This window comes from Pseudorca crassidens, chromosome 19 (assembly GCF_039906515.1).
Source record: "Pseudorca crassidens isolate mPseCra1 chromosome 19, mPseCra1.hap1, whole genome shotgun sequence".
Classification (NCBI taxonomy): domain Eukaryota; kingdom Metazoa; phylum Chordata; class Mammalia; order Artiodactyla; family Delphinidae; genus Pseudorca; species Pseudorca crassidens.
The window spans coordinates 46,637,427-46,662,608 of record NC_090314.1 but is presented as its reverse complement, the minus strand read 5'-3'; the positions used below and the strand labels follow the sequence as shown (position 1 = coordinate 46,662,608).

Sequence of the window (25,182 nt, the reverse complement as noted above, 5' to 3'; positions counted from 1 at the left end):
AAGATATTTTAAAAATATGTGTAAGATATGAAGAGTAACTACAGACACTTGTGTGTCTCCTGCTCAGTTTAAGAAGAACATTATCCATAACTTTATGATCCCGTCCCATTTCTTCCTCCTTCAGAGGTAAGCACTGTCCTGGATTTTGTGTTTATCATTCACTTGCAATTTTTCAGGTAGGTTTTTGCTGTTGTTGAGATAAAATTCACCGTTTTAACCATTATATAATACAGAGTTTAGTGACTTAGCATATTCACAATGTTGTACAACTGTCACCACTAATTCCAGAACATTTACATCACCCCAAGAAGAAACCTTGTACCCTTTAGCAGTCATTCCTCATTCCCCCTCTTCTCCCTCCCCCAGCAACCACTTTCTGTCTCTATACATTTGCCTATTCTGGACATTTCATATAAATTAAATCATTCAATATGTGGCCTTTTGTATCTGACTTCTTTTACTTAGCATAACGTTTTCAAAGTTCATCCATATAAATAGCATGTATCAGTACTTTACTCCTTTTTAGGGCTGAATAATATTGCATTGTATGAATATACTAGTTTGTTTAATTATTCATCAGTTAATGGACATATGAGTTGTTTCCACTTTTTGGCTGTTATGAATAATGCTGCTTTGAATATCTTGTACAAGTTTTTGTGTGAATATATTTTTCAATTCTCTTTTGTATATACCTAGGAATGGCATTGCTAGTTATATGGTAACTCAGTGTTTAACTTTTAAGGAACCGCCAGACTCTTTTCCACAAATGGTTGCACCATTTTGTTTTCTCACTCGTACTATATGAGAGTTACAATTTCTCTACATTCTCATCAACACTTATTGTTTTCTGTCTTTTCTATTATAGCCATCCTAGTAGGTGTGAAGTAGTAGTACCTTCTTGTGGTTTTGGTTGAGCATCTTTTCATGTGCTTATTGGCCTTTTTTTTTTTTTGCGGTACACGGGCCTCTCACTGTTGTGGCCTCTCCCGTTGCAGAGCACAGCGTCCGGACGCGCAGGCTCATCAGCCATGGCTCACGGGCCTAGCCGCTCCGCGGCATGTGGGATCTTCCTGGACCAGGGCACGAACCCATGTCCCCTGCATCGGCAGGCGGACTCCCAACCACTGCGCCACCAGGGAAGCCCCTTATTGGCCTTTTTAACTATGTTCTTTGGAGAAATGTCTTCAGATCTTTTGCCCATTTTTTAAATTGGGCTGTCCTTTTATTGTTGAGTTATAAGAATTCTGTATGAATTCTGGAATGAGTCCCTTGTCAGGTGTATGACTTGCAAATATTTTCTTCCACTTTTTATTGTCATTTCACTTGATAATGCCCTTTGGTGCTCAGAGTTTTAAAATTTGATGAAGTCCACTTTATCTTTGTTTCTTTTGTTGCCGGTGTTTTTGATGTCATATTTAAGAACCCATTGCCTAATCCAAGGCCATGAAAAGTTACACCTATGCTTCCTTCTAAGAGTTTTTTAGTTTTAGCTCTTAACATTTAGGTCTTTGATATATTTTGAATTAATTTTTATATGTCATGTGGGCTTCCCTGTTGGCGGAGTGGTTAAGAATCTGCCTGCCAATGCAAGGGACACGGGTTCGAGCCCTGGTCTGGGAAGATTCCACATGTGGCGGAGCAACTAAGCCCGTGTGCCACAACTACTGAAGCCTGCGCGCCTAGAGCCTGTGCTCTGCAACAAGAGAAGCCACGGCAATGAGAAGCCCGCGTACCACAACGAAGAGTAGCCCCCACTCACCGCAACTAGAGAAAGCCCACGCACAGCAACGAAGACCCAACACAGCCATAAATAAATAAATTTATTTTTAAAAATTTTATATGTCATGTTTGGTAGGGGGTCCAAATTCAGTCTTTTGCATGTGCCTACCCAGTTGTCCCAGCACTATTTGTTGAAAAGACTATTTTATCCCCATTGAATGGTCTTGGCCATTCGAAAATCAGTTGACCATAAATATATGGGGTTTTTCCTCTCAATTATTGGTATATTCCATTGATCTTTATGTCTTTGCAGTAACACTCTCTTGATTACTGTTGCTTTGTAACAAGTTTTGCAATTGAGAAGTGTGAGCCCTTCTACTTTATTCATTTTCAGGATTGTTTTGGCTGTTCTTGGTCCCTTGTAATCCTATGTGAATTTTAGAATCAGCTTGTCAATTTCTACAAAGAAGTCAGCTGGGATTCTGATAAAGATTATGTTGAATCAGTAGATCAGTTTGGGGAGTATTGCCATCTTAACAATGTTAAGTCTTCCAGTCCATGAACATAGGATGTTTTTTCATTTATTTACATCTTCTTTATTTCTTTCAATAATGTTTTTTTAAGCTCTGTTTCTTTTGTTAAATTTAATCCTAAGAATTCTCATTTTTTATGCTACTGTGATATTTTTATATTGATCTTGTATCCTACAACTTTGCTAAACTCATTTAGCAGCTCTAGTAGGTTTTTTTGGTGAATTCTTTAGGGTTTATTACATATAATACCATATCATCTGTGAAAAAAGATAGCTTTACTTCTTCTTTCTCCCGTCTGCTTTCCCATCTGGATGCCTTTTTTTTTTTTTTTTTAACATGTCTAATCGCCCTGCTTAGAACTTCCAATATAATGTTGAGTAGAAATGACAAGAGCAGATAGCTCTGTCGTAGAGGGGAAGAGACATCTTTGTTCTGATTTTAATGGGCAAGCTTTCAGTCTTTAACTTTTTTTTTTTTTTAAGTGAAAACTTTTATATTTTGAATTAGTCAGCTGGACTCAGTTTAGATGATCCCAATTTTGTTGGCAACATCCAAAGCGTCATAGTCAGGAGCCAGTCGAACATATGCCTTCTTCTCTCCATCAGGCCTGATCAGGGTGTTGACCTTAGCCACGTCAATGTCATAGAGCTTCTTCACAGTCTGTTTAATTTGGTGCTTGTTAGCCTTGACATCCACAGTGAACACCAGTGTGTTGTTGTTTTCTATTTTCTTCATGGCTGACTCGGTGATGAGGGGGAACTTGATGATGGCATAGTGGTCAAGCTTGTTTCTCCTAGGGGCGCTCTTCCGAGGATATTTGGGCTGCCTCCTGAGCCGCAGTGTTTTGGGCCGTCGGAAGGTGGGTGACGTCCAGATCTTCTTTTTTTTGTGGCTGTGTACGCCTTTCAGCACTGCTTTCTTGGCCTTCAAAGCCTTTGCTTTGGCTTTGGCTTTGGGAGGGGCAGGGACTTCCTTCTTCGCTTTCGGCGCCATCTTCGTGAAAAGGGGGGTCTTTAACTTTTAAGTATGATGTTAGCTGGGGGGTTTTCATAGATGCCCTTATCAGATTGAGGAAGTTCCCTTCTATTTGTAGTTTGTTGAGTGTTTTTCTTATGAAAGGGTGATACATTTTGTCAAATGCTGTTTTTGCATCTATGAAGAAAATAACATGAGGTTCCCCCCACCCCCATTAATGTGGTATATTATATAGATTTCATTTTCATATGTTGAACCACCTTTGCATTCCTGGGATAGATCCTACTTGGTCATGGTCATGGTGTATAATCTTTTAGTATGCTGCTGGATTTGGTTTGCTAGCATTTTGTTCAGGATTTTTGCATCTATATTTATAAGAGATGTTAGTTTGTAGTTTTCTTGTGATGTCTTTGTATCAGGGTAATACTGGTCTCATGGAATGAATTAGAAAGTGTTATCAACTCTTTTATTTTCTCTTCCTTTTTAAGATGGTTTTACCATGTGTTTCATATCCCTAAATGTGTATTGTTTAATTTAACTGTTTTTGACTTTTATATAAATGGATTCATATATTTCCTGGTATACACGTATGAGAGTTTATCCAGGGTATGGCTTTTATTTGTTATTATTTGATTGCTTTAAAGTAGTTAAACCCGTGTGTTTTTCCTAAACACTGCTTCACCTGTAGCCTGTGTATATTGATATATAATGTTGTCGTTATCATTTTTTCCCTAGATATTCTAGTTTCAGATTTGTAGAAAGGCCTTTTTAAAAATGTTAATTCCCAGTTTCATTGTACTGTGTTCATATATGTTGCTCATATTATTTCTTCTTTGGGGGATTTATTATGGTTTCCTCTGTAGCCTAGTAGGGTCTTTTGGGGTGAGTGTTCTATGAGTACTTTTATAAAAGATGTATGCCCTATTTTCAGGCACATAACTGTGTTAAAATATCCTTAAGGTGTTCTGTATCCTTGTTTATTTTTTATCTCTTTGACCTGTCATGTAATGAGATGATTTGAGTCTCCTTGCTTTAGTATGTTCATGTGTTTCCCTTGAATCTCCTCTAATTTCTGTTTTATGGATGTTGCTGCTAGATTATGATAGTTAGATATTAAGATTTTTAGATACCATGAGTTGACCTCATTGACATTATGTACCTTTATCTTGTTTAAAGCTTTTAATGTAAATTCTACCTTGATTGAAAAACCCTGACTCCTGCTTTCATTTTTTGTATATGTATTGCTTAGTATGTCTCCATCCTTTTGAGTCTTTCTGAATCACCCTGTTTTGAATGTGCCTCTTATGATCATCATAGAGTTGGGTTTTGCTTTGTGTTACAGTATGAAAAATTTTTTTTAGTTAATATTTTATATTTTATGTGACAGATATGTTTAGTTCACATTTATCTTTTTAAGTCGCTGACTCTGTGCTCTGTTTTTCTCCTCTGAGTGTAAGGTAGATAAAGCTATAGATAGATGGATAGATATAGATAGGTGGATATAGGTTGGATTATATTTTTGTTTTAATTACCTTTATAACTTAACAAAATTACCTTTCGTTCTTTATTTCTTTTAGAGAGTATCCATCATTTTCATACTGTAAGCAGGAGAAAGTTTCCTTGTTTCCTCTTTTCCTCCCTTTCATTTCGTCTACCACCTAATATCAGTAAACTTAGTGTGTATGTAGCATACAATTAAATATGGTTGTATAATACTTACATAATTTTCAGTTTTAAATGGAGTTCTTTTTTACGTCTATTATAGTTGTAATGAAAGGCAAATTCTAATTCCCATTTACTTATCTCTACCACCCTCCCCATCTTATATTAGTTATACCATTTCTTTCTTGTGAGGGCGTGTAACATGTACATTGTAATCTGATACCCTAGTAGCCCCACTTCTTTTAACCTCAATTCTACATGTAAATGTATTCAAAGCAGCCTTCCAGTCCTTCTGTTGAGTTTTTCCTCATCACTTCTGCTGTTTATTTCCTAGTAACTTCTTTAAAGGGGGTTGTACAAACAATATTTCCTGAATTATTTATATATATATAAAATATATATAATATATGAGATTATGTTTTATATTATATATTTATAATATGAGATTATATAATCTCATATGTTATATGAACCTATAAAAATAATTCAATCACATATATAAATATATGTACATTACAAAATCCTTGGTTAATACTTTCTTTCCTTAGATATCTTGTAATGTTGTACCACTGGCTTCTGGAATTGAATATAATCCTGAAGGAATTGAATATAATCCTGAAGAAATTGAAGGCTGGGCTAATTTCTCCCTTTGATGGTTTTACCTAGCTGCTCAGAGGAGTCTTTCTTTACCTTTAAGATTCAATAACTTTACTGCAGTGTTGATTATGACCACTGTTTTGGGACTGTTTTCATTGGCACAAAATGTGCCCCTTCAACATGTAGATCAAGGCATGTGGTGGGGGTTTTTTGTTTTGGTTTTGGGTTTTTGGCCTGTATATTTGAAGGGATTTGGATATTTGTATGTTTGAAGGGATGTCTCCCATTGCTCCAATCCAAGTTCTTCCCTCTGCTTTTTCTAGATCTCAGAAATTCTTGATGAGTGCAAGAGATGTAGGTGTATCACTTCAAGTGAGCCGTTTATCATACTTGAAGTATGTTTTTGCTGTCATTTTCTGAAAATCTGCTAGTGCTGGCCTTTTTTCACTGCTCACTTGGCCTTGAATGGCTTCTGCTTCATTTCTCCTCACATACTTCTCTTATGCCTTTTCTCATTCTCCAGATCATATCACTATTTTGCTTTTGTGTGGTATTCAAGAGAAAAAGAAAGTTGTTTTCCTGTGTTGCCACATTCATACCAGAAATCCTGGTATTGTTGTTTTCTGTTAGTTTGTTTTTTATGTATCCAGCAAGCTTCCATTACTAGTGTTTGGTAAGAGTTTATTATCTGAAGAGTTTGTTGGATTTTGTACATACTGTCTGCAGATAGTGACATTTCAGCATCATCTTTTCCAGTTTTTACACCGTCCTTGCCTCCCTCCTTCCCTTCCTTCCTTTTCCTTGCTTCCACCCTCTACCTCCCTTTCCCCCTCCCCTCCCATTTCACTTCAGTATTACCATTTCAGCTACATCTTAGGAGTTGAGGTGTGTCATTTTTATCTCTCAGTTTGAAATATTTTCTACTTGATTATGATTTCTTCTTTACTAAGTTATTTAAAAGTATTTCTTAATTTTCAAATATGTGACTGTTTTTCCCCTGATTATTGTATTACTGACTTCTAATTTAATTGTAATACAGAGAATAATACCAGTTGTTTGAAATGTGTTAAAGTGGTCAGTTTTCTTAAATGCTCTGTGTTTACTTGAAAAGAATATGTATCCTCTAGTTGTTGGCTGCAGTTTTACACATATCCTATTTGTTTTGAGACTGTTAATTGTATTCCTTGAATCAGCTATACTCTTACTAAATTTTTTTGCTTGCTTGAACTATCAGTTACTGAGAGAGGAATGTTAATCTCCCACTGATGGTGGATTTTTCCATTTCTTCTTATAGCTTTGGCATTTTTGCTTATATATTTTGAAGCTGCATACAACTTTATAATTGTTAATAGATTGAGCCTGTTATTATAAAGTGATATTTTTGCCTTAAAGTTTCTTTTGTCTGATATCAATTTTGATAGCTTTATTTTGGTTAGTGTATTTTCTGATGTCTTTTTCCACCCTTTTTCTTTTAGCCTTTTTTTTTTTTTTTTTTTTTTTTTTTTTTTGTGTTACGCGGGCCTCTCACTGCTGTGGCCTCTCCCGTCGTGGAGCATAGGCTCTGGACGCGCAGGCTCAGCGGCCATGGCTCACGGGCCCAGCCGCTCCGCGGCATGTGGGATCTTCCCGGACTGGGGCACGAACCCATGTCCCCTGCATCGGCAGGCGGACTCTCACCACTGCGCCACCAGGGAAGCCCCTCTTTTAGCTTTTATAATCAACATTTAGTTGGATTATTTGTAGGTGTTTTATCTAGTCTTCCAATATCTTTCCCCCCACCCCAGTCTCTCTTAATTGGAGTATTTAATCTAAATATAGGTAGTGTCATTTCCAGTATATTTGGATTTAAATCTGCCATCTCATTTTGTCCTTTCTATTTTTTCCACCTCCCTTTTCCCCACTTCTTTTCCTCTTTATTTCTGCATTCTTTTGTTGGTCTCAGCAAGAAATAATTGGACTGGGGATGTCTAGCATATTGATGAAGTCACGGAAATGGATTAAATCACCCAGGGAGAAAGGAAAAACACAGTATCAGAGATGAAGAATTCTCTCCATGAGCTTATCAGCAGACTAGACACAGCAGAAGATAGAATCAGTAAATTTGAAGACAAGTCAATATAAATTATCCAAACTGAAGTTGAAAGAAAAAGTAAAAAAACAGAACAGACTATCCAAGATCAATGGGGTAATATCCAGACAGCTTAATACAATATTACTAAAGTCCCAACAGGAGAGAGAAATGGGATAGATTCCAAGAGATGATGGCTGAGAAGTTTTTTCTTTTCTTTTTTTAGTGGGACATAAAATTATGACATTTTAAGAGTAAATGAAATATATGGTAAAGTGGTCTCAGGCCCTTGGGAAGAAGAAAATTCAAACTTCTTTAGAACAAGTTAGGCTTCAAAAAACTCCTAGCTAGGGATTTCCCTGGTGGTCCAGTGGTTAGGACTCAGCGCTTTCACTGCTGTGGCCTGGGTTCACACCCTGGTTGGGGAACTAAGCCACGTAGCCAAAAAAAAAAAAAGAAAAGAAATCCTAGATAAAGCTCCCCAAAACAGAAGATCATAGTCATATCACAAATCCAACTGAGAAACTAGACACTATGGGCTAGAGTTAATGGAGAAAAAAGAAGAGTAGAGTCAGACCCCTTAAGACTTAAGATATTGGAGTTGTCAGCTCAGATTACAGTGTGTAAAACAAGCATATTTAATATGTTTAAGAATAAAAAGGGATTGAGATCATGAGTAAAGGGCAAGAGACCATATAAAAACTCAATGGGAGGATTTAATAGCATTTTGCACAGAGTTGAATATTAAATTGTAACACATCTGAAGAAGTATCAGGATGCAGGAAAAAATGGAGAGAGGGAGGGCAAGAAAGAAAGAGAGAAATGGAAAATACGTGAAGAGTTAGATGATAAAGAATGAGAAGCTCTAATGTGTCTAGACAGAGTTCCAGAACGAAAGAAAGAAAAAGAATAGGGCAGAGGCAGTGTTCAAAGAGGAGATCCCAGAATTTGATGAAAGACACAACTCACAAATTCAGGAAGCCTAATGAATCTCGAGCAAGATAAAAAAGAAGTCTACATGTAGACACGTCCTGGTAAAACTGTACAATACCATAAAAAATACACAATCTTTGAAGAACTGTTGTAGTAACATGGAAGTCAGAATACAGTGTCAATTCTGTTATAATCTAATGGAATGTTGAATGTGCTCAGAGCAAACAACCATCAACCTAGAATTGCACACCCAGCAAAAATATCTTTAAGAGTAGAGATTAGGGCTTCCCTGGTTGCGCAGTGGTTGAGAGTCCACCTGCCGATGCAGGGGACACGGGTTCGTGCCCTGGTCCGGGAAGATCCCACATGCCACAGAGCGGCTGGGCCCGTGAGCCATGGCCGCTCAGCCTGCGCGTCCGGAGCCTGTGCTCTGCAACGGGAGAGGCCACAATGGTGAGAGGCCCGCATACCGCAAAAAAAAAAAAAAGAGTAGAGATGAAAAATAGATAAATTTTTGGATAAAATTTGCCACCAGAAGACTCTTCTAAAAGAAATTTCAAAGAAAGTATTTAAGAAAGAAAGAATGTGATTCCCTTTGAAAGACTTGAGATGCAATAAAGAATCTCTTATAATCAATATTTAATTGGATTGTATGTGGTTTTTTTGTTTTCTGTTTTTGCGGTACGCGGGCCTCTCACTGTTGTGGCCTCTCCCATTGTGGAGCTTAATAGCCAGACAACATGAAATTGCCCAGGATGCTGAGAGAAAACTATTGAGAAGGATCGAATAGGGAAAAAAATCATAATGTGTTATATATTCACTTTTCAATTTTAACTAATTTATCCAAATGAGTTCAATACTGGCATTCCACAAAATACATCAGCCTTCTCTTGCATACTGATTAAATAGCTCATGTGAGAAATAGTGGAGAGATGTTAGATGATAGAGATGCTTTGAAAGTGTATCCAAAAGATACTAAACTGAATAAAAGAAAGGCAGATTGTAGAGCCTTTGAAATGAGATTTATCTTTAGGTCTGTTAACTAGAAGGAGCTACTTATCTACCCTGCTGTAGAAGGCTAGCAAGGAATCATTTATCATTCCTTTCCCCTTCTCATTCTTCTGTGCTGCTTTATAGCAAATGAATATTCTCAACTTGCTTTGAGATGTCTAGTTTTTAAGTGGAACTGCTGAGGCAAATTGGACCACTTCTTTGGATCAGTCCCACAGTTTTGAGCCAAAACCTCATTAAGACTAATAGATGACCAACATATCTGTGTTGGCTTTTCAAAATTAGCAGTGCATCTTATTTGGAGAATAATCTTGTAGTGTTTAACCCCATAGCTGGCCACAGTCTCAAGTAATGCTTTTTGCTATAAAGTCTAAAAAGTTGAACGTTAATAGTTACTCCAGCTTCTTGTGGTTAGTAACTTGCCTGGCATATCGTTTTCTGTCCTTTAACTTTCAACTTTCTAAGTCCTCATGTTTTAGGGATATCTCTTATAATCAGCATGTAGTTGGATTTGTTTTTCTGACAGTATTTTATTTTAATACTTTACATTTCTTGTGATTACTTATAAATCTGTTTCTTACATCTTTTTACTTTCTATTTTCCTGTTTTTTGTTGTCTGTCTTACCTTTATAAAATTGAAGTTATCTTAATCTTTCCCCCTTTGCTACTCCTATTTTTCTGATAACAACCCTTGGAATTCTAATACAAATTATGCTTAATTTAACAAAGTCTAAAGTTAACTCCATCTCAATCAGTAGAAGGACTCTAGAACGCTTTAATTTCAAACACCCTTTCCTATTATCTATGGCTGTGTCTGCTAGCATTTTTTTTTAACTCTTTTCCATCCTGCAAGCTAGGTGGTGGTGTTACTGTTGGGATTATTAATCTGTATATTTATTAATTTCATTTCTTACCACTTTTAGTATTTCAGACCTTTTGTCTGGCATCATTTTCCTTCCTTAAAACAGTGACTTTCAAGTCCTCAGTAAGAATATTTTTAGTATTACAACCACACAAACACAACTGAAACAAAAGTTTTAGAAGACAGTATTTACCTTTATTATGTGAAATATCCTCTGTATTTTTCTACTCTTTTTTTTTTTCCTTTTTTTCTGCCTGTTACAATCTACGAAATCAATGTCATGACCCACTAGTGGGTCACAATCTATGATTTCAGAAATACTGCTTTAGGAAGTTCCTTTTTAATGAATCTGTAGGTGGTAAATTCTCTTTTTATCTGGAAGTACCTTTATTTCATCATTTCTGAAAAATATTTTCATTTGGTATACAAATGAAAATGTTTTCTCTCACACACCAAAGCATACTATCTTCCATCTTTTGATGTTGCTTTTGAATCTTCTGTCAGTCTGATGGTGGGTGATCCTTAATTTTTTTCTGGGTAGTAGTATGATTTCATTGTCTTTGCTCCCATAGTTATGGGACTCAGTGAGTGTTTCTAGGTGCTTATTTTTATTTAGCCTGTGTGGTATACCTGTGCTTCCTGTACCTCCGGAGTCATGTCTTTCATCAGTTCTGAAAAATTCTCAGCCATTATATCAATAGAAATATAATTCACTTACTATAAAACTCACCCTTTTAAAGTGTACAGTTCAGTGGTTTTTAGTATATTCCACAAGGTCATGCAACCATTGTTACAATCTAATAGCAGAACGTTTTCACCACCCTGCTACATTTTTTTGAGCTGTATCTTGACTGTCTTTTAACCCATCCCCTAGATAGTTGGTGAATTTTTTTGTTTATTTTTTACAATTAGGTTTTTCAGTTGTAAAAATCTCATTTGGTTCTTTCTGCAGTCTGCCTATTTTTTTGGTTTTGATTTTTTAGTGTTTTATGTTTGCTAATTTTTGTAATTCCATTTTATATTTTAAACATTTTATAGTTACTTTATATTCTGTAACAGACTATTCCAAAATCTGAGTTCTTGGGAACTAAATCTATTGCTTATTTTTTGTGACTCTTGCTTGTGATAGATTTATTTCCTTTTGTGTGTATAGTAATCTTTGATTGTAACTCATATTTTATTGATCCTAATCTAGGAAAAAATTTGGGACCAAAATTGAGGATGCTTTCTGAGAATATATTTTATTCCCACTGCCAAGACCCAGAGATCCTGGGATTTCCAGCCTACTTCCAGGTTCTTTTCCTTACTAGTGAGGCTTCTCAAGTTTAGTTCCCCCACCTTGCTTAAACCTCAAGCACGAGTGTCACCCACGTGTCCTAAGGAGAGCACTTGCCCATCACAGCTCTGATTTCAGTTTCAGGTCATAGCTGATTTTTACATTTTGTTTTTTCTTCTCTGATTGCCCTTCTTGGGGATTTACTTTTCTCTCTGTGGTTCCTGCAGTGCAGTGAAAATTGTGTTTTATATATCTGGTTAGTTGAGGGGTTTTTAGCCAGGGATAGGAGTAGGGAATGCCACAGTATCTAGTCCACCACACTGCCAAAAGAGAAAGTAAAATTAAACTCTGAACTTTGTTTGAAGACAACCGTTAGTATAACCACACGCTAATTACCGCACCATATTGCTACTTCTGCTCTGTCTGACTTTAACTGGTACCATTAAATGTTATGAAAAGCCCTTTTTCCCTCTTCAGGGAAGACAACTTTTTTATAACATTCACTTAAAACTCTACCAAGTCATTTTTTGTTTTATTTTGTGGTTCTTACAGGATTATGTTGATAAAGAGAAGGCAATTGCCAAAGCGTTGGAAGACCTCAGAGCCAACTTTTACTGTGAACTCTGTGATAAGCAATATCAGAAACATCAGGAATTTGACAACCATATCAACTCCTATGATCATGCACACAAGCAGGTGAGGAACAGTTAATTTCTAACAAAGAAAAAGATACTTTATTTGTTATAACTATTGCATTTTATGAGTGTACCCCAAAAAACTTGTTGACTATGGTTTCTTGTATCTGCCTGTCTTTATCTGAGGTCATCTGACTGATTTGACTTTTCTCCAGTGACAGAGTCCTGACATTGACCTCATCCTTCCAAGATTGTATGTAGAGTGAAGAATTGTGAGCTTCATAAATCGTGCATAAAATTTTTGGCTTTGAGTGGTTTCTAAATTTGTATTTTTCAACTAAGGATCACTGGGAGCTTTGTTTCCCTTTCTCCCCCTTTCTGAACTTGTTAAAGTTTGAATAGTTATCTCAGACTGTGGTCATTTCCTCTTCTGTATCTAAGAATTCATGCTGTATTGGTTATTTCCTATCAGTAAGTCATTTTGTTACTTGGTATACCTTGGAGGATAGATAAATTTTGAGGAGGAAAATCAAGTTAGATGCTATTTTAACTTCAACAGAAAATTCTGATGCTGCATGTTGAAGAGCTTGCTGAAAAATGAATTACACCTTCTTTATGGTCTTTTTCTTTTCTTTTCTATTCTATTCTTTTCTTTCTTTCTTTTTTTTTCTTTCTTTCACTGATTTAGAAAAGGAACTTATTCCTAACTAGTACTGGCATAAAGAAGGCGGCAATAATTCCCTTGGGGGATTTTAGAAGGAGGAAATGAATCTTTACATCTCTAGAACAATTCTAACTTATTAAAGAATTTTGAGCCATTTGATCTTAGGTGACTTTAGCAGAACTTGCTAAGTCTTTGGGGATACAATGGTTGTAGTTGTTAAATTTGTAAGATTTATGAGCATTACTGGAATGCTCTCATAAGCTGGACCTGTCAAACCAACTTTTTTTTTTTTAACCTTTGTTTCATCTTCCAACCAACCATAAGATTTTAGTGCACATAAAAGGCGAGCTTTGACTAAGTTTTCTTTTACTGGCACAGGAATAGTTTGTAAGCTGGTTGTGGTCTTATACTTTTTCCACATTTAACTACACCTAACCAGTTTAAGATTCTTCCACTGATAGAGTTATATTGAAGACAGCTTTTCAACTTTTTATACAACTTTGGACATTGTTTTAATATATTGTCAGCTCTACTTGATTTGAGGAAGAGAAATCTAGAGAGCATATATATGGACAAGATATATTAGCAATTACCTTACTACTTCAAAGAATCATCTGTCAAGAAAGACAAATGCAACAGTGAATATTGCTTATCCAGTAACTTTTCCAGCTTTTTGGTGTGTGTGTAGTTCAGATTTGGGGTTTTGTTTTTGTTTTGTTTGTTTGGAGGAATTAACAAAGATATTTAGCATCTAAATACATTATCTACCATTTTGGGCTCTTGAGAATTTCTTCGGTTAAGAATTGTGTATGATAAATTAAAAGAATTGATATATGTATAACTAAATCACTTTGCTGTACACCTGAAACTAACACATTATAAATCAACTATACTCCAAAATAAAATAAAATTTTTTTTAAAAATGAAAAGATTCCAGAGGAAACTTTAGGCACCAAAAAAGAACAATTAGAAAGATTACATTTTTAGTTGAAAGAAGTTTCTTGACTTCCCTTTCAATTAGAAAAAAATGAACCAGGAAAAGTGTGATTCAAAGTTGAATCATGTATAGACTTGCTTTTTAAGGGGAAAAAATTCTATCAGAGCAAAACAGATTTACAAATTAAATCTGAGCAAAAATACGGAACTAATAAAATTCGCATTGACAACATTAATGTGATGGATGGTAATGTTTTAGTGATGGTGCTCTCAGTTTGAGAGTAGGAGAAATTATTACAACTGATTCATTTGAATTTGACATGTTTATTCTCCTGTGCACCTTGTGTTGCCTCTGTTCTCTCATCACTTTTCTCTTTTGCAGTGATTCTCCATCTGGGGAGATTTTGTCCCCCAGGGGACACTTGGCAATGTCTGGAGACATTTTTGATTATCACAACTAGGGAGATGGTGCTACTGGCACCTAGTGGGTAGAGACTAAGTGTGCCGCTAAGCATCCTACAATTCACAGAAAAGCTCCTTGCAACAAAGAATTACCTGGCCCAAAATGTTGATCAGTAGTGCTGAGGTTGAGAAACTCTGTTCTCTTAAGACTACTGAAAAACTTTCAAATACATGTGATATTGTGGTATTGTTTGGCCTTTGTTTGGTACAAACCAGTCAATTTCATTTTAAGTCCCCAGTTATGTTGTAAACATTTCTGTGTTCTCATCTAAATGATCTCAAATATTTATTATTACTCCTTTTTAGATTATCATCAAAATGAAAATACAAAATTAAGGATTTCTTATATTGAACTACCTTATCCATTAATATAGAATATATCTGTGATCCCTGGTCTGGGAAAAAAGTCTTTAGCTGGTGTGATTAATGAATGCATGTAAGTTTATTTGTTCACCTTGATCAAAAGCCCATCTTAGGTGGGCTGTTCTTAAACAAAGAACAGATGTGGTATAAGTTTGTTATTTTGTTTGTTTTTTGGTAGTGTTCTCTATTTGGTTAAAATGTAGGCTTTTCATCTTTCTTTATACTGTTCTCAATGCAAGTGGTAGAATCTTGAAACAGAATGCTATAAATATATAAACAAAAAAATGCACAGTACTGAATTTTTTATAGTTACTTTTCCCTGCCCTTAGAATTTCTAAGGAGACTTTAACTGACCTTGGTACAACACAGCTAAGTAATCCCTAAGAGGAGGAGGTAGGTCCTATTTTTCATTCCTCTTTGACGGACATGAACTTACCATACAAATGGACCTACCATTTTCCAAATTTATGCTCTAAAATCATAAAGACACCCTGTCTTGTCTTCCAGGAAGGCACACAGGATTATTATGAATCTGAGATAATAGGTAAGTACATTCAACCCTATATTAGTAATCCCTAGTTTGCATCTTTCATCAAATTTTCACCATTAAAATTTTCCAGAGAAATAATATGTTAGTGGTAAACTTACTAGTGTAGGCAGGATCCTGAACATGCCCTTATCTTTATTAAGCACAAGTAATCTCTCAAAAAGGAGCTATGTGGTCACCCTTATTTGTGGTGATTTTTTATCCCCCTGCCCTTTGGTGCTGTGTACATCTCACTATTCACTCGTTTTTCTCAAATTTTCTAAGATATTTTGTGAAGAGAGTCATTAATACACAGATATTAAGACCCAGCTTGATTTTCAGAGATGAAAAACCTAATTAGACATTTTGGCTCTTTTTAGCAGTTCAATCCTCTTTAAAAGTGATAATTTCATACATTTTGAAATCTTCAAGGGTAAGCCTTCCATTCCTCAAGGGATAACCCAATGTATGATTCATTTTTATATATGTTAGTTCTGATATGCCTGAGTGCTCAATAAACATTAGTATTCATCTTCTACCTTTGTTGACTTAGTTATAAGTTAAAGTTGACTTTGAAACTAAACATTTTTCCGTCTCTACCTTCGTGCCACTTTATTTTGCATATCTTTTTAAAGAACATATCTGCTAATGAATATAACAATGGAAACCATTTCTTTAGTCTTGCAAGGTTTAAATTTCAAACTCCAAAGAATATTCTCTTTCCCAGAGGTAAATTTGTAGCAGCACAGTGGTCGGTGCCTTATTTTAATGCTGGTGTGTTTTGGTTTTGCTTTTGCTTTCTTGGTGCCTTATTACCCACTCAGGATTCTTCCAGTCTTACTCTCTTTTATTTGTGCCACTAAGGGGCTCTCCTCACTAGCCTCCGGTACATAAACTAGAGATCACAAATTGTCCCACAGATGTACAATTGACCCTTGAACCACACGGGGGTTAGTGGTGCCAACCCTTCCAGGCAGTCGAAAATCTGTGTATGATTTATGGTTGGCCCTCCATATCTGAGGTTCCTCCCTATCTGTGGTTCCATATCTGTGGATTCAGCCAACCCCAGATCATATAGTACTATAGTATTTACTGTTGAAACAAATCCACATATCAGTGGATCTGCACAATTCACACTCATGTTATTCAAGCGTCAGCTGTATTTTGCCTGGTCTTTGTAGTGTCAGTTTTTTTCTCCTTTAATTTCAGTTGGTTCCCAACTTTTTAAAATGAGATATTATATCATTCAGGCTTTGGCTTATCTTGAAAAATTGAAACATCTGAGAACATTGGGCCTGCATATCAACATAACAGTTGGGTAAAGCTGATTAGTTGCCTTCTCTTTAGAAAGGCATGTTCTCATTCTCCAATTAGATATGGTTTCCACTTCATCTCTTCTCTTACATAAGCCTGTGAGACTCATTACATTACCTACCAAATCCCTCTAAACATTTGAATTTGTGACCCAGGCCTGTACCTTTCCTTCTTTTCCACACAGGCTCCCACAGGTTCTCATTGACACTAGGGAAGTAGCACATTGAAAAGATGCCTTCTTATTCCTCCTTAGTGTTGGGTACAATTTCCTTGCAATTTCAAAACCATCTGTGGTAGTCCAATCCAATATCAAAATCTGGTACTGTAAAGCAGCTTTGAGAAATTCCTTTAACTTGTACAAAGAATCAGTATCTCCATCAGAGGAAAGAATGCTTTCAGCCTGCCTCTTCTTTTTGCTAAGGTAGCTTCAGTATGAAAACCCCTGTACTTCAGTACATTTTTTAAAAAAAGAAATACGAAGGTATGTTTTATCTGTAAAAGTAGTGGTTTCCTGAGCTTTATAAATGACGGAACTAAAACAAATCAAGCCTATAGCAGCCATTAGTGATTTCTCTATTCTGAATTGTACAGAATAGAATCTATAACTACTACATGGTTTAGTTAACTTTGTCTAAACTTTGTCTAATACTTCTGAATTGAAGTATTTTCTGAGAAATTGTTTGGTGATAGAAGGAATGATCATTTTTGGACTTCACATAAACTTCATTCAAGTTTGGACTACTTTCCACTTGAAGGTTCACTATTGACTGGTCAGATTTTTTTGCCTCTCGATGCATTTGATTCTCTGTATGCTTGGCACATGTAACATCAGGACAGTAAGCACACCAAAGCCAATTGAACCTCTGGGAAGCCACTGCAGATCTGATGAAATGTAACTGTATTCCTTTTTCAGTGCAACTTTGATACATTCAGTGCAGGTGTTGGGGGGGGGGCAGCGCAGAAGTAAAAACAAAATTAAAAAGGCAAAGTGAGAAAAGATAATTCTAGGGCTAAAAGAAAAGGACCTTTCTAAGAAGTGAAATCCCTAAGATCAGATACCAATGAAGATATTTCATAGGTGCTGTATATTTTGGGTGTTTATAGAATGTTTATACTTAGAAAACCATAAATTGATTATTGTAAAGATGTGAAACAGGTTAGGAAAATCATAAAGTATTTATGAATCCCAAAGCTTCATAAATGTTGACTTAAATAGCACAGTTCACTTCTGAAGAGATTATTCTTTGAGAAGCAAAAGCAAGTGTGAAGAGAGGAATGTATCTCAGAACTAAAGCATATTGTAGTTGTATTTTAATAACCTGTATCAGAGAGGTGAAAATTTTAGGTTCAGTGATTTTTTTTTTTTTTAAAACATCTTTATTGGAGCATAATTGCTTTACAATGGTATGTTAGTTTCAGCTTCACAACAAAATGAATCAGTTATATATATACATATGTTCCCATATCTCTTCCCGCTTGCGTCACCCTCCCTCCCACCCTCCCTATCCCACCCCTCCAGGCGGTCACACAGAACCGAGCTGATCTCCCTGTGCTATGCGGCTGCTTCCCACTAGCTATCTACCTTACGTTTGGTAGTGTATACATGTCCATGCCTCTTTATTGCTTTGTCACCGTTTACCCTTCCCCCTCCCCATAGCCTCAAGTCCATTCTCTAGTAAGTCTGTGTCTTTATTCCTGTTTCACCCCTAGGTTTTTCATGACAATTTTTTTTTTCTTAAATTCCATATATATGTGTTAGCATACGGTATTTGTCTCTCTCTTTCTGACTTACTTCACTCTGTATGACAGACTCTAGGTCTATCCACCTCATTACAAATAACTCAATTTCGTCTCTTTTTATGGCTGAGTAATATTCCATTGTATATATGTGCCACATCTTCTTTATCCATTCATCCGATGATGGACACTTAGGTTGTTTCCATCTCTGGGCTATTGTAAATAGAGCTGCAATGAACATTTTGGTACATGACTCTTTTTGAATTATGGTTTTCTCAGGGTATATGCCCAGTAGTGGGATTGCTGGGTCATATGGTAGTTCTATTTGTAGCTTTTTAAGGAACCTCCATACTGTTCTCCACAGTGGCTGTATCAATTTACATTCCCACCAACAGTGTAAGAGGGTTCCCTTTTCTCCACACCCTCTCCAGCATTTATTGTTTCTAGATTTTTTGATGATGGCCATTCTGACTGGTGTGAGATGATATCTCATTGTAGTTTTGATTTGCATTTCTCTAATGATTAGTGATGTTGAGCATTCTTTCATGTGTTTGTTGGCACTTTGTATATCTTCTTTGGAGAAATGTCTATTTAGGTCTTCTGCCCATTTTTGGATTGGGTTGTTTGTTCTTTTGTTATTAAGCTGCATGAGCTGCTTATAAATTTTGGAGATTAATCCTTTGTCAGTTGCTTCATTTGCAAATATTTTCTCCCATTCTGAGGGTTGTCTTTTGGTCTTCTTTATGGTTTCCTTTGCTGCGCAAAAGCTTCTAAGTTTCATTAGGTCCCATTTGTTTACTTTTGTTTTTATTTCCATTTCTCTAGGAGGTGGGTCAAAAAGGATCTTGCTGTGATTTATGTCATAGAGTGTTCTGCCTATGTTTTCCTCTAAGAGTTCGATAGTTTCTGGCCTTACATTTAGGTCTTTAATCCATTTTGAGCTTATTTTTGTGTATGGTGTTAGGGAGTGATCTAATCTCATACTTTTACATGTAGCTGTCCAGTTTTCCCAGCACCACTTATTGAATAGGCTGTCCTTTCTCCACTGTACATTTCTGCCTCCTTTGTCAAAGATAAGGTGACCATATGTGCGTGGGTTTATCTCTGGGCTTTCTATCCTGTTCCATTGATCTATATTTCTGTTTTTGTGCCAGTACCATACTGTCTTGATTACTGTAGCTTTGTAGTATAGTCTGAAGTCAGGAAGCCTGATTCCTCCAGCTCCATTTTTCGTTCTCAAAATTGCTTTGGCTATTCGGGGTCTTTTGTGTTTCCATACAAATTGTGAGATTTTTTGTTCTAGTTCTGTGAAAAATGCCAGTGGTAGTTTCATAGGGATTGCATTGAATCTGTAGATTGCTTTGGGTAGTAGAGTCATTTTCACAATGTTGATTCTTCCAATCCAAGAACATGGTATATCTCTCCATCTATTTGTATCATTTTTAATTTCTTTCATCAGTGTCTTATAATTTTCTGCATACAGGTCTTTTGTCTCCTTAGGTAGGTTTATTCCTAGGTATTTTATTCTTTTTGTTGCAATGGTAAATGGGAGTGTTTTCTTGATTTCACTTTCAGATTTTTCATCCTTAGTGTATAGGAATGCCAGAGATTTCTGTGCATTAATTTTGTATCCTGCTACTTTACCAAATTCATTGATTAGCTCTAGTAGTTTTCTGGTAGCATCTTTAGGGTTCTGTATGTATAGTATCATGTCATCTGCAAACAGTGACAGCTTTACTTCTTCTTTTCCGATTTGGATTCCTTTTATTTCCTTTTCTTCTCTGATTGCTGTGGCTAAAACTTCCAAAACTATGTTGAATAAGAGTGGTGAGAGTGGGCAACCTTGTCTTGTTCCTGATCTTAGTGGAAATGCTTTCAGTTTTTCACCATTGAGGACGATGTTGGCTGTGGGTTTGTCATATATGGCCTTTATTATGTTGAGGAAAGTTCCCTCTATGCCTACTTTCTGCAGGGTTTTTATCATAAATGGGTGTTGAATTTTGTCAAAAGCTTTCTCTGCATCTATTGAGATGATCATATGGTTTTTCTCCTTCAATTTGTTAATATGGTGTATCACGTTGATTGATTTGCGTATATTGAAGAATCCTTGCATTCCTGGAATAAACCCCACTTGATCATGGTGTATGATCCGTTTAATGTGCTGTTGCATTCTGTTTGCTAGTATTTTGTTGAGGATCTTTGCATCTATGTTCATCAGTGATATTGGCCTGTAGTTTTCTTTCTTTGTGACATCCTTGTCTGGTTTTGGTATCAGGGTGATGGTGGCCTCGTAGAAGGAGTTGGGGAGTGTTCCTCCCTCTGCTATATTTTGGAAGAGTCTGAGAAGGATAGGTGATAGCTCTTCTCTAAATGTTTGATAGAATTCGCCTGTGAAGCCATCTGGTCCTGGGCTTTTGCTTGTTGGAAGATTTCTAATCACAGTTTCAATTTCAGTGCTTGTGATTGGTCTGTTCATATTTTCTATTTCTTCCTGATTCAGTCTTGGCAGGTTGTGCCTTTCTAAGAATTTGTCCATTTCTTCCAGGTTGTCCATTTTATTGGCATAGAGTTGCTTGTAGTAATCTCTCATGATCTTTTGTATTTCTGCAGTGTCAGTCGTTACTTCTCCTTTTTCATTTCTAATTCTATTGATTTGAGTCTTCTCCCTTTTTTCCTTGATGAGTCTGGCTAATGGTTTATCAATTTTGTTTATCCTTTCAAAAAACCAGCTTTTAGTTTTATTGATCTTTGCTATCGTTTCCTTCATTTCTTTTTCATTTATTTCTGATCTGATTTTTATGATTTCTTTCCTCCTGCTAACTTTGGGGTTTTTTTGTTCTTCTTTCTCTAATTGCTTTAGGTGCAAGGTTAGGTTGTTTATTCGAGATGTTTCCTGTTTCTTAAGGTGAGATTGTATTGCTATAAACTTCCCTCTTAGAACTGCTTTTGCTGTATCCCATAGATTTTGAGTCGTCGTGTCTCCATTGTCATTTGTTTCTAGGTATTTTTTGATTTCCCCTTTGATTTCTTCAGTGATCACTTCGTTATTAAGTAGTGTATTGTTTAGCCTCCATGTGTTTGTATTTTTTACAGATCTTCTCCTGTGATTGATATCGAGTCTCATAGCGTTGTGGTCGGAAAAGATACTTGATACAATTTCAATTTTCTTAAATTTACCAAGGCTTGATTTGTGACCCAAGATATGATCTATCCTGGAGAATGTTCCATGAGCACTTGAGAAAAATGTGTATTCTGTTGTTTTTGGATGGAATGTCCTATAAATATCAATTAACTCCATCTCATTTAATGTATCATTTAAAGCTTGTGTTTCCTTATTTATTTTCATTTTGGATGATCTGTCCATTGGTGAAAGTGGGGTGTTAAAGTCCCCTACTATGAATGTGTTACTGTCGATTTCCCCTTTTATGGTTGTCAGTATTTGCCTTATGTATTGAGGTGCACCTATGTTGGGTGCATAAATATTTACAATTGTTATATCTTCCTCTTGGATCGCTCCCTTGATCATTATGTAGTGTCCTTCTTTGTCTCTTCTAATAGTCTTTGTTTTAAAGTCTATTTTGTCTGATATGAGAATTGCCACTCCAGCTTTCTTTTGGTTTCCATTTGCATGAAATACCTTTTTCCATCCCCTTACTTTCAGTCTGTATGTGTCTCTAGGTCTGAAGTGGGTCTCTTGTAGACAGCAAATATATGGGTCTTGTTTTTGTATCCATTCAGCCAATCTGTGTCTTTTGGTGGGAGCATTTAGTCCATTTACATTTAAGGTAATTATCGATATGTGTGTTCCCATTCCCATTTTCTTAATTGTTTTGAGTTTGTTATTGTAGGTCTTTTCCTTCTTTTGTGTTTCTTGCCTAGAGAAGTTCCTTTAGCAGTTGTTGTAGAGCTGGTTTGGTGGTGCTGAACTCTCTCAGCTTTTGCTTGTCTCTAAAGGTTTTAATTTCTCCATCAAATCTGAATGAGATCCTTGCTGGGTAGAGTAATCTTGGTTGCAGGTTTTTCTCCTTCAACACTTTCAATATGTCCTGCCACTCCCTTCTGGCTTGCAGAGTTTCTGCTGAAAGATCAGCTGTTAACCTTATGGGGATTCCCTTGTGTGTTATTTGTTGTTTTTCCCTTGCTGCTTTTAATATGTTTTCTTTGTATTTAATTTTTGACAGTTTGATTAATATGTGTCTTGGCGTATTTCTCCTTGGATTTATCCTGTATGGGACTCTCTGTGCTTCCTGGACTTGATTAACTATTTCCTTTCCCATATTAGGGAAGTTTTCAACTATAATCTCTTCAAATATTTTCTCAGTCCCTTTCTTTTTCTCTTCTTCTTCTGGAACCCCTATAATTCGAATGTTGGTACGTTTAATGTTGTCCCAGAGGTCTCTGAGACTGTCCTCAGTTCTTTTCATTCTTTTTTCTTTATTCTGCTCTGCAGTAGTTATTTCCACTATTTTATCTTCCAGGTCACTTATCCGTTCTTCTGCCTCAGTTATTCTGCTATTGATCCCATCTAGAGTACTTTTAATTTCATTTATTGTGTTGTTCATCGTTGCTTGTTTCATCTTTAGTTCTTCTAGGTCCTTGTTAACTGATTCTTGCATTTTGTCCATTCTATTGTCCATTCTATCTCCAAGATTTCGGATCAACCTTACTATCATTATTCTGAATTCTTTTTCAGGTAGACTGCCTATTTCCTCTTCATTTGTTAGGTCTGATGGGTTTTTATCTTGCTCCTTCATCTGCGGTGTGTTTTTCTGTCTTTTCATTTTGCTTATCTTACTGTGTTTGGGGTCTCCTTTTTTGCAGGCTGAAGGTTCGTAGTTCCTGTTGTTTTTTGTGTCTGTCCCCAGTGGCTAAGGTTGGTTCAGTGGGTTGTGTAGGCTTCCTGGTGGAGGGTACTAGTGCCTGTGTTCTGGTGGATGAGGCTAGATCTTGTCTTTCTGGTGTGCAGGTCCACGTCTGGTGGTGTGTTTTGGGGTGTCTGTAGACTTATTATGATTTTGGGCAGCCTCTCTGCTAATGGGTGGGGTTGTGTTCCTGTCTTGCTAGTTGTTTGGCATAGGATGTCCAGCACTGTAGCTTGCTGGTCGTTGAGTGAAGCTGGGTGCTGGCGTTGAGATGGAGATCTCTCGGAAATTTTTGCTGTTTGATATTATGTGCAGCTGGGAGGTCTCTTGTGGATCAGTGTCCTGAAGTTGGCTCTCCCACCTCAGAGGCACAGCACTGACTCCTGGCTGCAGCCCCAAGAGCCTTTCATCCACAGGGCTCCTTAATTTGGGGTGATTGGTTGTCTATTCAGGTATTCCACAGATGCAGGGTATATCAAGTTGATTGTGGAGCTTTAATCCGCTGCTTCTGAGGCTGCTGGGAGAGATTTCCCTTTCTCTTCTTTGTTCTCACAGCTCCCAGGGGCTCAGCTTTGGATTTGGCCCCGCCTGTGCGTGTAGGTCGCCAGAGGGCGTCTGTTCTTTGCTCAGACAGGACGGGGTTAAAGGAGCCGCTGATTCGGAGGCTCTGGCTCACTCAGGCCCGGGGGGTAGGGAGGGGCACGGAGTGTGGGGCGGGTCTGCGGCGGCAGAGGCCGGCGAGAAGTTGCAGCCTGAGGCGCGCCTGTGCGTTCTCCCGGGGGAGTTGTCCCTGGATCCCGGGACCCCGGCAGTGGCGGGCTGCACAGGCTCCCCGGAAGGGCGCGTGGCCAGTGACCTGTGTTCGCACACAGGCCTCCCGGTGGCGGCAGCAGCGGCCCTAGCCGCTCTGGGCGGCCCTAGCCGGTTCAGTGATATTTTGTACACTGTGGGATACCATTTTCTTTGGGACTGTTTTGTCTAATAAGAGAATTGACATCATTTGGCCAGTCTTCCAACAACTGAGCATGATTCGAGCCTTTTCACCTGTTAAATCTTATATACCCACCACCTCTGCTTTTGTTGAGAATAGGTTCCTTACACCCTGCTCTCACAACCTAGTTAACCTTGGAAAACTCTGCATCTGTTTAGGGAAGCTGTCTGCTTTTGTGAGCCGAGGTAACTTTAAACAGACCCTTTGGGAGCTAAGGTTGCTGGTAAACCCTGTATTCTCATACTATGTATTTCTAACTCTGTTCTTTATCTTGACACACAATTCCAAAGTGAATAAAAATGATTCTACCTAATTTATGTTTTGTAGCTTTCAACTGGTTTTCTGCTTCTATACACATGCATTCATCACAGTGATGCACTGTGGCAGAGATTCTGGGATGAGCCTGTATGTTCTATTGTAGTCTGAAAAGTTAAAGCAACTTAAGGAATAATGATAAGTTTGTGAGCAACAGTACTGAAAAGAGAACTCTGAACTAGGATGCTGCTGTTCCATTTGCTTTGGACCTAAGCAACTCTTAACGAATTATGCTCCTTCAGATTTTACCTAGAGGGCAAATCTTTGCCTCCAGATATGATCTCTAGAGGATTATGTAGATATACTTAAAACTTGTTATCCACAAAACCACAGTGGTATACCATTTCACACCTACTCAGATGGCTAAAATGAAAAAGACACAGTAAGTGCCGGAGAAGATATGGAGAAATTGGAAATCTCCTACACTGCTAGTGGGGTTATAAAGTGGCACAGCCCCTCTGGAAAACAGTTTGACAGTTCCTCAAAATGTTAAATATAGAGCTACCACATGACCAACACATACTTAAGAGAAATGAAAATATGTCTACACAAAAACTTGTACAAGGTTGTTCACAGCAGCACTATTCATCATAGCCAAAAAGTGGAAGCAACCAAAATATCCATCAACTGATGGATAGATATACAAAATGTGGTACAACTATACAATGGAATGCTATTCAGCAATAAAATAGAATGACTTACTGGTAAATACAACATGCACGAATCTTGAAAATATTATGC

At 37.1% G+C, this 25,182-nt stretch overlaps 1 protein-coding gene and 1 pseudogene across 11 annotated transcripts in view; one reads left to right on the top strand and one right to left on the bottom strand.

Annotated features, from left to right (window-relative positions):
- Positions 1-25,182, top strand: part of GPATCH8 (G-patch domain containing 8) — a 102,855-nt gene that overhangs the window by 62,204 nt on the left and 15,469 nt on the right. For 10 of the 11 annotated variants that reach the window (XM_067715564.1, XM_067715569.1, XM_067715572.1 and 7 more), the window contains 2 exons: positions 12,189-12,332; positions 15,204-15,240. In XM_067715564.1, the coding sequence (XP_067571665.1) occupies positions 12,189-12,332; positions 15,204-15,240 (181 nt within the window). The remainder of the gene's footprint in view (positions 1-12,188; positions 12,333-15,203; positions 15,241-25,182) is intronic. The other variant, XM_067715565.1, reaches the window with a different exon arrangement.
- Positions 2,710-3,254, bottom strand: LOC137211862 (large ribosomal subunit protein uL23 pseudogene; annotated as a pseudogene).